The 14263-nt window shown below is 49.3% G+C and overlaps 1 protein-coding gene across 1 annotated transcript; it reads left to right on the top strand.

Annotated features, from left to right (window-relative positions):
* Positions 1–6064: 6064 nt before the first annotated feature.
* LOC147879364 (uncharacterized) lies at positions 6065–9199 on the top strand. The gene has a single exon (XM_087372215.1). The coding sequence runs from the start codon at positions 7734–7736 to the stop codon at positions 8502–8504; it is 771 nt and encodes a 256-aa protein (XP_087228341.1). The 5' UTR covers positions 6065–7733; the 3' UTR covers positions 8505–9199.
* Positions 9200–14263: the final 5064 nt, after the last annotated feature.

Below are 14263 nucleotides of genomic sequence, written 5' to 3'. Positions count from 1 at the left end.
CTCACTAACCTTCGTAACAGTGTCACCAAGTTTCCTCCGAACTGTCACCAAGATTTGGATAAACTGTCACCAAGCCTCAGGTAGCTGTCACCGAGTCTTATACTAAATATTGAATCGTGTCACCAAGTCTCGGATAAGCTGTCACCTTTGTTTGAAGGTCTTGGAAAAGTAATGAAATGCATCTCCCTCGATTAGCTCTATGGATTGGCTTTTACCTGCTGTGCTGAGATCGGCTTTGATTGCTTTGGAATCCTGGAGTAAAAGGATTCGAACCTTTGCATGTCGGTATCAAAAACCGATGCCTTACCACTTGGCTATACTCCATGCGGCGGTAACCGGGGAAAAAAAGCAAGGCTCGAAGAACGAGCTCAAAGGTTAAACCTTTGCTGAGCGCAGCGAAGCGAAGGACTGGCGGGTTGGATATAGCAAGTAAATAGGCTTAGTAGGGCTCGAACCTACAATATTACCGTTATGAGCGGTACGTTTCAACCAATTAAACTATAAGCCCACTGCCAGCTCTTTCAAGTAATAGAGCCAATAGATTTGTTGAAGGCGAAGCGTCTCCTTCCTGAGTTCGGCCTTTCCAAAACCCTGAAAAGCTGCTTCAGTATTCATATACGCAATTACATCTTCCCCACTCACTCACTGGTATTTATCCATATGTAATTAATTACATCTCTTATTCCTCCGGCGGTTGAGATTCGCCCTAGCGCCGGGTGGATTCTCTCGTCCAAAATCCTGCCTGCGTGCAGGTTTCTTTATCCCCAACCTCGAAGGTTCTGGCTAATGGACTGGTTTCCGTCTGGTATTTGTAGAAACCATCGTCCCGTGCGATGAACTTCTCTCTCACAATCCCGTCTCGACCTTCTAATTTTATGAAGGTGTGATACGTGGGCTCATTTGCGGAGATATTGGGTTGCAATCGCGTAGGTGCCCGCCCAACACCTTCCAGCAGCAGCAAATGAAATGCCCTTCCTCTTGGCTCCAGCCGTCATCCCTCAGTCAGCCATCCTTTACTCATCCGTTGGAGATCCTAAACGTTTAGTTGGATCAGTTTATGCGGGTGGAGGGAGAGAAATAATCTCGTGGAAGCGGGTCGTAGAGGCGTGGTTCCTTGGCCCTTGAATCTTGCTTGCCGTGTGTTAGTGGTTAATCCAGTTATTCCGTTATTCGCGATCCAGTTATTCGTGGCATCTAACCGGCCGAATCTGACAAGCTTTCTTCCCTTCCCGCAACCCCTTGATCGACGTTTATTAGTACTACTACGGAGAAGTAGACATATGAAAAGATTTTCTTGAAGGTTTATAGAATATATATATGTAATAGCTTCAAATGCAGGATCGAGCAAGGGTGGTAACTCGACAGGCTTGTCGTGATGCAGGTTCAAGTCCTGCTATACCCAAACCTGAAACACGTGATTGAGTAGTTATGACAGTTCGTATATACGTTCAAAGATCACTCGAAAGAAATTTAACTAATGCGGAGATTCTCTCCGATGTTGCGATTGTTGGTGAGATGACTAGAAATGCTTTAGCAGGAGTTAGAGGTATAGCACAGGACCTTTCGCATATTCATGAGAGGATTGATGGGATTGATATGAGGTTTAATGTTTTGTTAAGCCATATAGCTTACCTAATAAGCATGAGATGGATGTTTAGGAGCCCAACGAATAGCCCAGATATTCCCCCAGACGAGATAGAGTTTCCTGAAAATCCTGGGCTGATTCAATACATTGTGGGCACTGAGGGGAGTGAATACTTGGAAGATGATGATATGCCGCAGGATAGTACTCCGAATGCTAATACGTTGCCTTCTCAAAATCAAGATTTTTCAAGGGGTGGGGCGCTTGGTTTTAAACCAAGCATGCTTCTCGGGGTGTTGAAGCATTGAACCTCTATCACCCGGCCCGGGATTTGGTGAAATTCCTCATTTCTCAAGCTTAAATGATCACATTGAGTCCTTTCCGAACCTATTATTTCTCAATGCATTTTTCAGATGGAAACAAACATTCTTGAGCCTTGGGAAGGCCCCAACGCGCCGCCACAGTCTAAGTAAAATAAAGATAATTCCCAGGGCAATCCCAATAGGAAGAAGGGAGTCATGGTGCCGGAGAACAGCTGCGGCAACTCCGAGGAGAAGACGTAAAACCGCGTAGGGCTGTTCGCTAACCGAAGAAGCACCCTCCCCCCCTGTGCCCGAATCGGCCGGCTGCATGGCGCTCCTACGCCTAGCTGCAAAAGCCCTCAGCCCCTCGAGATCCGCCCTCTCTTGAGCCTCATCTTGGGTGAGCATCGCGAAAGTCGCGGCAACGGCATCTGCCGTTGCGGGACGGATTGAGTATAGTACCCCCGCGTCTGTGCCAAGCAACGAAAGTAATCTTCCGTGGGAGTATGCCAGCCGGCTCACATACTCGGCTATCTGCCCTGAGTGGTAAGAAGTAATGAAGGAGGGGGTTATGCCTTTTGTTTCCGCAATTACGTTTTGCGCGAACGCTGGCAGGGTGTCCCCCCCGCGGTGGCGTATTGTTGAGGGCTTCGCCCAGGCATCCGACTGCAATCAGATCCGCGAGCGCGGGACACAGCACTTGGGCTTTAAAGGCAATTCTTTGCCTGAATATTTGCTTCGCCCAACTAATTATTTCGGGCCTGTCCGTCGAAGACTGAGAAGACCGAACTACTGCGTTGAGTAGGAGATCTGCCCAATCTTCTCCCACTTTCAGGGCGGTTACCGCCTGGGAGAACGCCTCTCCCTCCTAAGGGCACCCCCCGTACAGCCACTTCATTAAAGTTATTCCAATCATTACGCAGAATGTAACGAGCGTCCGGGACATTTCCAAACCGTTCAATCACAGGGGCCTGCTCGTTCACCATTTCCCTAATAAAGGAAAGCTAGGCTTTTGGCCGGTTAGCTCTCTATGCTTGAGCATTGCTAGATGCGTTACGCCGCTAAGGGGGGAAAGATTGTGGGGGCTCTGGGGGTTCAGGTTGGTGCGACTAGACTTTTTACACGTGGCGGGCCATAAGATATACACGCCGTTATGACGGCATTTATACTCTTGGGAATGTAGGAAGGGCCCGTTGACTTTAAGCTTATCATAAATGCGTTTCCCGTCACAATTATTAACAGAAGATTTCATTTCAAAGCGTTTCGTTGTCGGAGGACTAGATGCGTTTCCAATACCAACTGCGGCTCCCGCTAAGGCCATGGGAGCCGCTCCTCGTAGTTTTCCAAAACAATACATGATGGGAATGTTTGGATTTTGAATCAGGGCCACGATACCAGGGGGTGCGGGAGCAGGGTTCGAACCTGCATGTTTAGGTCATGAGCCTAACGAGTTAGCCGATTACTCTATCCCGCGCGATTGATCTCGAATTTCCGAATCGATTGAATTCGTTAGGATCGAAGCGGAAAGCGCGAACTTGAATTATTATTATTATTATTCTTCCACAGAAGCACTCTCAAGTTTCTTTTTAATCGGTTCGTGTTAGCTTCAGCCTCACCGAACCTCCCCTAAGGGGATAAAGCTCTTTGGCTGGGGCTCAAGGATGCAGGCTCCTTCGCTTTTGCCCGCTGCCCTTCCCTCTCCATTTCAGTTATCCCCTACGGGAATCGAACCCGTGTCTTCGACATGAAAAGACGATGTCCTAACCTCTAGACGAAAGGGACTATTTGGATGACTCCGTGGAACTGAAGCATCTATATACGAAACTCTTTCACGTTGAATTTCTGGCACTCGACCTTTCCCTTCCGCTTCCTTCTCTTTCCGCGGGTAGAGATACTGGTTCCGGTAAAAAGAAAGACTGGATTCTCGAAGAGACTTCGTACCAAGCACAAGCACTTAGGCGTACCTTGAGCCAAGCAGGAACAACATTACTTACTCCCTCGAGCCTGAGCTGTCAACACCAAGGGAAGCAGTCCACACGCACCAAGTACGGCACCAACCTTTGTTGTTGTCATTTCGCATGGGTTTGTTTTCTTTATACGAAATTTCCAATGCGAAAGGTTTTGCAAATCCTGTTGTTTTCTTTATTGGACCCTCGAAAAAACATGTTGCCAGGGAAGCGGAACGAAAGATGGGCGGGTTCATCGAATTTTTCTTCATCAATTCGGGCCTCCTATTATATAATTCTCTCCGAACGATGCAGACGCGATTTCTGTTGAGGCGGACAAATCCAATAAGAAATAGGGGATAGATTGAATTGTAATCATTAATGCAATGCTCGCCGGTTGTGATCTCAGTGGCTCATGGTTCATAGAATGGCCTAGGGGGCCCCCCAGTTCCGAAGGAGGGACTTGGGGGGTTGGGGCGGGGACCCCGCCCCCAAGGGGGTTCCGCAAACGCCCATTCAGGAAACGCTTTCTCCGACGGAAACACAGTTCCTAGGAAATGAGCTCCCGGTTCTTGTAGAAACAGCAAAAAACCAGCCACGCGGAACTGCTAGCCCTAAACCCAATTTTCCGGGGAGAAAGCCCTTGAAAAGTTCAGAGGATGAGAAGGGAGCACCCCTAGCACAGATGGGAGGTGCAAGGATTCGACCCGGGAAGGCGCGAAATGGCCACAGGGCAGAGATGGTTCTTAGGGAAGCCACAACCACCATCCAAAGCAAGGGGTAACGGATGAAACGAGGCAGGAAAGCTAGAGGCAACAAGTTCAATAGGGCGTTGGGGGAGCCAAAGCGCTAGGGCACCTCCGCGTGTGTTCCCCCGGGAAGCCCAGATGAGAGAGGACAGAGATGGAAGAGAGCGAGAGCAAGCGAGGAACAAACAAATAGGCGAAACTGAAACCTTGAGATGGGGGCAACATAAATCCCCCACTCCCTTTAAAAAGCTCGAAGCCAAATTGCAACAAGGAAAATCGCTCTAACGAAGGAAAATTGCGAAGGAGGCGTTATTGGCTTACAGGGAAATTGGGAAAATGGCAAGCCGCATCCATTCCCCTCCCTAACACGTGGCTGCCATTCCCTTCTTCTCTGGCTAGCGTTTTCGCGGGAACTCGCTTACCCAAGCTTCTTGGTGGCCGGCTCCGCCCTGCTCCCCGGGATTTCACGAAGAAATGTTATGGCCAGGCGGGGCCAACCAATATCAAAATCTATTGGGAATGGAATGCTTCTTGCAGCAGGAAAGGCAAAACTAACTTTGGCAGGGTGGAAATACCAGCCAGGGCGGCCCAATAGGACGAGATGCGGATTCGAACCGCGAACGTTAGGCTTTCAGCCGATCGATTTCCCAATCAATCTATCCCGTCAGGGGGGCCACTTCTCGACGCCGGGCCCTAGGGAAAAATATTGATATTGGTAGGGGAAAGCGGTAGAGAAAGCCCTAGTTCTGGTAGGGACGGGACGGGAAAGCCCAAACCAAGGCTCCCTGGCCTGAGAAATCCTTACCAACGGAAGGAGAGGTATCTTCCCTTGCGGAACGGATTACCCGAGCCAGGGATGTACCTTCAGAGGGAGCTTTATTCTACCCCAGCCCAGCCTTCTCAGGCCCAAGCAAAGGTCTCACTTCCTCCTATCACTCCTCTCCCACGCAACTGAGCTTTGCCGAGCCAAGGCCACTGAAGTGAAGAGGCTCATCACCTGAAGGAACCACCACTAACCCGGCTAGGGTGGCGAAAGAGGAGCACCATAATGCATTGTTGTTGCTCGGCCTATAGTAAGTATTCGTAAAATTTCGCATTTTCGGTTCCGGTTGGTGATCAATTAGTTAGCGAGCGAAGCGAGCGTGCAAGCGCGCTAATGGGATCCCGGGCCCTAAGGCAAGGGCGGTGAAGGCAGTTCAGCAAGGATTGATCCGAGTTGTTTAATAATACGAAATTTTGTAGATGGATGACCGGCACTTTCCCGCAAGCAGGCAAGTGGGAACTGGGAATCCGGAGCTACGCTAGCCCTCTTTCGTTAGGCAAGCCTGGTGGCACAGGGCCGGTCCTTGAAGTCGGCTGGTATGAGAAATTCTTACTGGCAAAAGCAGAGAAGGATATTCAGGCACGTCGTGATCGTGATTAGCTAGAGGACTAAGCCATTCCACTTCCAGAACGACGTGCGTTCCGTCGCACAGATCGATTTCCGGCAGCCCACCAAGATATCCAGTACCCCTATGTATCCAACACCTGCTACATGGGAACCGCATTGGTAGTAGAGCCTAGGGGTTTCCGGCATACAGGTCAGGGCAAGTTCGGGCTGGGGCTAGGCATGTGAAGGTCTCCAAGGGCATGTGAAGTCTTCCGAATCGCATGATCTTATCCCGTTAGGGAGAGCGAACCGGCGCTACACCTCACCTAATGTCTGCTACCCTACAGGATATTAGCCAATTCGGAAGGGAGGGAAGGAAGGACGGCAGATTACTTTGGCCGGGCAGAAGTGGGCACTTTCCTTTAGGGAGCCACGTGCAAATCCACTGAGAATGGAAATTTCGTATATAGAATCCGCAATTGGACCATGGAGTGCAAATCCACTGAGAATTGTCCAAGGAATGGAAATTCAATCTTGCTTTCTTTGGCGTACCCACCGCGGAAAGGCATCGATTCCGGGAAGGAATTTCGGAATTGCGTATTCTAGTGGATGCGGCAAAGGCTCGCCGCACCCACCAAGAAGTTGGGCTCGCACTATCGTATCTGTTGGGGGAGCGTTGGCTCGCACTCCCCGGCAAGTTGAACGGTTGAATCATGTTGGCACACCATCGACTTTCCCTCGGCACCATTCCACGGGTTCGATTCCGGGATAGCCTTAAACTGCCATGAATATCCCCAGCTTTAATAACCAACACCACAAGACATGCCTGGAAACGGAAGAATGATTACAGAGCAAATGGCGACGAGTATCAAGGGAAAATTGAGGATTCTACAGGACGACTTCGCCGAACACATGGGCACGCTAAGAAACTTCCCCGGCCGCCCGGGGCCAGGCGATCTCAGTGAGCTCTCGGAAACCCTTTTTGTTATCCGTGACGCCACCCTGCCGGATATGCAATCGGTAGCGAGGCCTTTGGTGCAATTCGGACCGCCGTTCGATGAGTTGATGGAAGCTATAGACTGGGCTCTCGCCCCCCTGTGGCAAACCCCGCTTCCAAATTCACGCCGAGGCCTTCAGCCTATCCTGCCCCTATTGACACGAGTTGGGATCAAGTGGGAACTCACCGTAACCGAGATCACCGAAAAGGTAAACCTGGGGTTGGACGTGCGAATATGGGATTATTTCGAGCCAAATGTGTTTCTTTTTTATGTATGTAATCTTTCTTATGTATGGAATCTTGGAGCTCAAATCTTGGCAATCATCGCACCACTTCTACTAGGAGTAGCCTTTCTAGTGTTAGCCGAACGTAAAGTCATGGCTTCCATGCAACGTCGGAGGGGTCCTAATGTAGTGGGATTATTTGGGTTGTTACAACCTTTAGCGGATGGTTTGAAATTAATTATAAAGGAACCCATTTCACCTTCAAGTGCTAATTTCTTTCTTTCGAGAACCCTTTTTTGGTAGCTATTTGTTCCAATTGCTCCTCGTGATGCTGCGGAACCTCGGTAATTAGGATCTTAGGACGCAGCCATACCTATGATGCAAGGAATAATTGACTCACATCATGACATTCCGGTCTTCTTAATCATTATTCTGATCTTTGTACCACGGATGTTGGTTCGCACCTCATGGCATTTCCATTACTGAAGAAATCCCATTCCTGAAAGAGTGGTTCATGGAACTACTATAGAGATTATTCGGACCATTTTTCCTAGTCTCATTCCGATGTTTATTGCTATACCACTTTTTGCTTCATCACATTCAATGGACGGGGCAGTAGATCCAGCCATTACTATCAAAGCTATTGGACATCAACGGTATCGGAGTGCGCCCCTTGACGAAGGTGATGGAAGTGCAACGAAATGCACCGGACTGCTTCTACAGTCCACAAAGCATCTGGCTTACCGGATGAGAGACGAGAATCAAGGGAAATTCTCGTCTGACGTCGAGAGACTCAAGGGACTAGAGCATGCCAGAAACGGGAGGTTGAGGTGTTACCCATGCATTGAAAAGGCTCCCCCAGCTAATGAGAAGCCTATGGTTCCATTCCCGAAGTCGTTGGAGGTATACATCCCTGCTTCCAGTATAGGCAATACGCAGGAAATGGATGCTCAGCTTGCGATGTCCAATGACAGCGCTGAAGTAGTGAATCCATCGACACCACAGCTAGTGGCATACAACTTCGGACCCAACAGGCCTGACCCCGTCATCTCTGGAATGGGGGATCCCCGACACGTTGGCAACAACCACAGTAGTTACGAAACTACCGGAGGAAGAACGATGCCGAAGGTTGACTGTTCCTGCTCTGCCTTCCCCGGGGACGGAGGTCCTACGGTAGGTAACAGCAAGCACGAGCACTTTACCGAAGGGGACCAGCGCTTATATTCCACCAGGGTCTCAACTGCTCGCAGTAAGGAACGTTGCGAAATTCCGGTGGAAACTCAGGGGTCACAGAGAATTGACCATAAGTGGAAATGGTTGTATTATTCCAGGTAAGACATATCAGCCTTTTCGTTTGGGGGGTTACCTTGTCGGTCGGTCGGCTTAATTGAACGGGAAACAGATTCCTAGCTTGCCGGGAATGTCACCGTTCGATCCACCGGAGTGTGACGGTCTATCCTTGAAAGACTTGAGAAAGACCTAACGAAATAGTAGTATACTCCTCAAGTGTTAATAGGCGCGGAGAGCTGTTTGCGGGGAAACTTGCAAGTACAGTTCGGAGGGAGGCGAATGGACCTAGAAAGGGGCTGGCCGTCGACCCAACCTTATGAGTATTCAGACTATAACAGTTCCGATGAATAGTCATTAACTTCTGACAGTTATACGATTCCAGAGGATGATTCGGAATTGGGTTAATTATGTTTATTAGAAGTGGACAATTGAGTGGTTGTACCAGCTAAGACTCATTCATGTACGATTATAACTCTGGCTGATGTACCTTACAGTCGGGCTGTACCTTCCCCAGGTGTTAAACGTGATGCTGTACCTGGTTGTTCAAATTAGATTTCCATTTTTATATAACGAGAGGGAGTTTACTACGGTTAGCGCAGTGAGATCCGTGGAACTAATTATGCGTTTACGCCTATTGCCGTGGAAGCTGTTTCCAAGGATGATTATCTGGAATGGATATCTGGTCAATGAGCAATGATGCAATCACCAATAATGCTAGCCGCACGCCTGCAGCACTTCGAGGTGGGGGCTTAATGAACCCCCCCCTCCCTATGCCCTTGCTAATGGAAAAGGGATACTCGCACGGAAGAGATAGTTGCTTCTCATGAAATAAAGTATCATTTCTTCCCCTTGCTAGGGACGGGATTTCAACCATCAATTGGGTTTCCGCGGGGAACATCGCAGAAAGATCGAGTTTTTGGGGGTTCCCGGGAATCCGAAGCTTAAGTTCAGTTTTTGTGCTCTGTTAGTTGGAGGAGGGGACACAAGCCCTCCCCTGAAAAGCAGGAACCGCCACGACAAGGCCAGAGCACTTGGTCCTGTACCCGGTCGCCTAGTGGAGGGACCTCCACGTAGGGAGCAAGGGGAGGTCGAATGACTGAAGCCACTCGCCGGGCTTTTGCTCCCAGCTGAGAACCCCAGTTGTTCAATCAGCCGGCATACGCAATCAAACCTCCAATCGGGTTTGCCTCGAATCATGAAGTCGGCTCCCACTCGTCCGCTTTCCTCGGCATGTCTTCCATCACGAGTGGTGTGGTTCCGTGTCGCATTTTTCTAGCATAACATATTTCGGTGGAAGATTGTTTTTCCATTCCGGCTTTTCGTTATTCCTGATTCATTCCCTGGCCCGGCAAAGGAGGAAAAGAGAGTGGGAAGGCTTTTCGTGATTCCCTGGCCCGGCAAAGGGGGAAAAGGGAGTGGGGAGGCTTATCCGGATTTATTCCCGGCAAAGGCTTTTGCTTATTTCGGATGTATTCCGGATGGAATCCGGATTCGGGGAGTGGGAAGGCTCTTTTGACCAAGTTTGAGAATTCTTTGTTTTGCCAAAAACGGCCCACCACTCTGCCCGCACTCCAATCCACTCCATCGGGAAGCCCCGGCCACTGCGAACGGGGGCCAGCTGGCTGTCCGAGCCCGATGAAGTTCCTCGGGGCTGAAGGTCAAGAGCAGCGAATGGGTATCCCCGGCCGGCCTCGGATTCCGTCGGTCTTCCACCACCCCTGCTGTGACTGTCATAGGTGCAAAAGTTCCCGTTTTGTTTCCTGTCATAGTGGGATTGCCTCCTTTGGGCTAAAGGTGTTCACTCCTCTGGTTCCTGGTGAACTTCGTTCATAGCTGCGGTTCACATCGTGAACTCCTAATGTAGTTAACTCGGTTCGGTGAACTCCTGGATCGAATCAACTTGGTGTGCTAGCATTCCCTTCCCAGGCATAACCCTCTACAAGTGTAGCTTGGGCAGGTAAGGCGGCCATTCAAAGCTAGCAGCACAGGTTCACTTCGTGAATGATGGTTGGCTAGCAGTGCCTGGCATAACCTCTTATAAGTGTGGCTTGGGCTGGTTCTATAGAGAAAGCTGCATCTTCAGCTATCGGCACTCGTTCACTTGTTGAATTTATTGTCTGGCATAGGCACAAATCGCTGTGAAATTACCTTTCGTGTTGGTGGGTCTGGGCCCCACCTTGGTAGAGGTAGGCTACGGGTCTGTACCCTTCGGCTGTGCCTTTTGGGCCGTGGCTTATTACTCGAGGAAGAGAGAACTATAGAGAAGTGCCTCGACTTGTGGCTTTTAGCGGTTGAAAATGCCAGGCATTGAATACCTATCTATATGTATGCCTCGAGAGAGAAAGATGCACTGATAAATAGAAAATAAATGCAGTGAATATGCGCCGCTGGCATGCATGTGTGAAAGGATGAGATGCGGTTTATGGTTCCCGGGCCACAAAGAGACCATCATTGTTGGCCCTCATGCTTCGGTCGAGTGGTCCTTCGGACCCCGGGAACCTGGCGGAGGAAGCGTAAAGCCTTTCACCGGCCAGAAAACCATTCTCCCTTCCATCAATCCCGGGTGGGCAGATGATTCTGGCCCTTATTAGTGCCTCTCTAACAAGTATCTTAGCCGTAAGATTGGGTCTCGCATTGTATCGGTGACTGGTTCGTCACCGCATAGATAGGCAGCCTGGCTGATCTCGGCTAGGCTGAGAGATTCCGATCCCGGCTGAATGAAAGTGATTCATTTCAGGAATCTGATTCTTGGAGGAGAATCGGGGGGGGGTTCATTAAGCCCCTCCCCCGAGGCAAAAACCTACTCCAGTCTAGCCTATTTGTTTTCGAGTAATATTGAACATTTCTGTTAGGTAAGGGAAGAGCCGGAACCAGCCAACCAAGAAGGGGGGGTGACCCGCAAGGGCCACCCGAAAGGATCTAAAGCCTCTTCTGCGATGCTATAAAGTGTGAACCAACCCCCGCAGTATAAAGAGCAAAATAGTAAAACATGATTGAGGAAGACCTCTCGGGACTTGCAAAGCTGACCAGCTACCAACACGACTTGTTTATGCCTATCGAAGAACCTTTTGATGCTAATTCGCGGGAAACTATACGAGACATACAAGATAACTAATATACGAAACGAAAGCGACCGGTGGAAATACGTCAGTTTCTTACTCATGTAAATGAACTATTTCTTGGCAACTTAGACGACTTGTTTAGAGTTTTGTTTCGCACCCGACCAGAAGGAATTATATCTTAACAAATGGCTTTATGGAGCATTCGTTTTAATTCATATTTAGCCGCAAGCTTTCATAGGTTCTGATCTCATATATTCTTATTAGACACCCATATAACTTCCTTCAATGACATATGACTAAACCTTGACATATAACTCAACCCTTTTTTGCGACCTTTCCACTCACCTTCCCCATATTTCCGAAATTTCGTACGTTTTGGATATAGCACTTGAAATGAGTCCCTTTTTGAATTCGGAATATGAGATCCACACTTCGTATCCTGAGATCTTTTTGTACAGATGGCTAGGCTCGTCTCGTCTTCGTATGCCCTACTCCCCCCCGTTCCGGGTCCGATGGAAACCGATTTGACTATGTAGTAGTCGTTTGGTTATGTCAAGGGGTGAGTGCTGTGTTGAGCTCTGTATCACAAGCATAGCATTTGGCTACCCATATCCACGCGGTTGAGGGCCTAGCGGACTGCGTGCGGGCTTTTCTTTCACTCATCAGCGAGTGCGTCCGCTTCTGGAGCGGAGGGCCCGGCGGCCTCTGAGTCTGTGTCGCCAGCTTGTTGACGAAACCGGCGACGTGAAGCATATCGAGGTATATAAAAGCCATATACCAATTATAGCTCCTGATGAGGGATGCGCCACTCCCCGCTAGCGAGATAGGAACCAGCTCCAAAAAGCAATATTGGCCATCCGCAAGCTATCCTTGCGTTCCCCCCGATGAGGTATATAACAGCTATATACAAATTCTGAGGGATGCGCCGGTACCCACCGCACTGGAAAAAAAGCTATAAAGCTTGGTTTTAAACCAAGCATGCTTCTCGGGGTGTTGAAGCATTGAACCTCTATCACCCAGCCCGGGATTTGGTGAAATTCCTCATTTCTCAAGCTTAAATGTTCACATTGAGTCCTTTCCAAACCTATTATTTCTCAATGGGAGGGGGGCGGCCCGGGGGGGGCCGCCTTCTCATGAACTGGTATAATCGAGGCTACGGAGATGGCCAACTCTATTAGAAAATGAAAAGGTGAACGGGTAACGACTTAAAACCAGATATCTGGGGGGGTGAACAGAGCTGCTGTGAGAAGCGAATGAACCCTCGAAATACGACGATTGTTAAAACGGGTTTTCAAATAAATAGCTTTTGATTCCAGCAAACAGATAACCATTACTGAGACCTAAAAACATATCAACGAAATAAGCAAAATACGAACGGTTAACATTATGTAGTCAGGAACCTTAGGTTGTGGCTTAATTATGAGCGAATTAGTGGATGTGATACTCGGACAGTAACGAAAGTGCCGAACATTGAAGACTACCCAACCAAAGGTGACGAAGAGGAACAAAAGAAAGCAGAAACCACTTGAGTAAAACAATTTCTCATATTCTTTTCTTCATCTTTCATAGCAACTAAGGATCAAATAGCGCCAAATTTGATAAGTAATAAAGGAGAGAACGAAATGAGGACATAATGTTGGAAACGTAGTAACATATGTGCTCAGGGCCTCCGTCAATCATGTACGAATGGAAAACAAGTCTGAATGAGGCGGAAAAGTAAGAAGTTTAGCTAATGAAGGAATGGGCTCTTCCGAGAACAGGTGGGACGTGAACCGTGTTAAGAAGAAGCGAATCAATATCCGAAAAACGCAAATTCTCGGTTCTTCCATAATTGTTTTAGATACGAAACGCTTCATCCCAAACATTTGATCAATTCTACAGCGATGAGCTCGATCATCCCCCGCCAGGCCTCGTCGTCCCCGAAAGCAGAAGGCGACAGGGATTCCTCAGGAAAAGGTCCCGCTTCTCCAAAGGAAGAAGAGGGGCCAGCAGCCCGGCCCGCTTCCTTAGGCTGCGGGCTAGCTTCAGAGGAAGGGCCCCCTGCTTCCGTCGGACCCGATCCGGGATCCTCCCCGCCTCCCGAAGGGCCCTCCGTTTCCGAGTCAGAATACTCTATCCCCATGAGTTCCTCATATGAGTCCCGGACTTGACGGAGAGTGTGGACAAGCGGGTCCAAGGTTTGGCGCATTTCTACCGGGCTAGGGGGTAAAGGTCCCTCAATGAACTCTCTCAAGCGATTCCGGACCGAAATCGAATCGGCCACCACTTGTTCCCTCCCTTCCTCTCCTGACGTGGCCGCCAAATACTCCACGCGGCGAAGCGTCACTTCTTCCAAGTGGCCAAGGTTTAAATTCAAACCTTGTAGGGCTTCAGGTCGGGGCCCCTCGGGACGGTTTAAATCCTCGAGTACAGTTTCGACGGTTCCAAGCTCTTCTCGGAACTCGATTGCGACATGCGCGATAGCTATCTCTTCGACGAGAGCAGGCGGGGTTTCCTCTGGCTCTTGAGGGTCGGGTTCCTCCTCGTCTAACTTGAGCCGTTTGCTACAACTAGGGTCCTCCCCCTCATCAGTAGCGGCTATACTAGGCCGCAGCAAACTAAGCAAAGCAGCAACCATGGCCGCAAAGTCCAAACATACCGGGGCCAGCTTCCGAGTCAGACATCTATTACGAAATCTAGGTATTATTTCGTTGCGAAAGAAAACGAGCCGGCGCGCCATAGATAGAATTACCAGAGCCGTTA

This window comes from Dipteris shenzhenensis, unplaced genomic scaffold, assembly GCF_047967505.1.
Source record: "Dipteris shenzhenensis isolate YYH24624 ecotype China unplaced genomic scaffold, Dip_SZ_1.0 scaf0033, whole genome shotgun sequence".
Lineage (NCBI taxonomy): Eukaryota > Viridiplantae > Streptophyta > Polypodiopsida > Gleicheniales > Dipteridaceae > Dipteris > Dipteris shenzhenensis.
This window is presented reverse-complemented; position numbering and strand designations above follow the sequence as displayed.

Coding starts and splice junctions, on each gene's coding strand:
- LOC147879364 (XM_087372215.1), top strand. CDS start 7,734: ATGTTTATTGCTATACCACTTTTTGCTTCATCACATTCAATGGACGGG.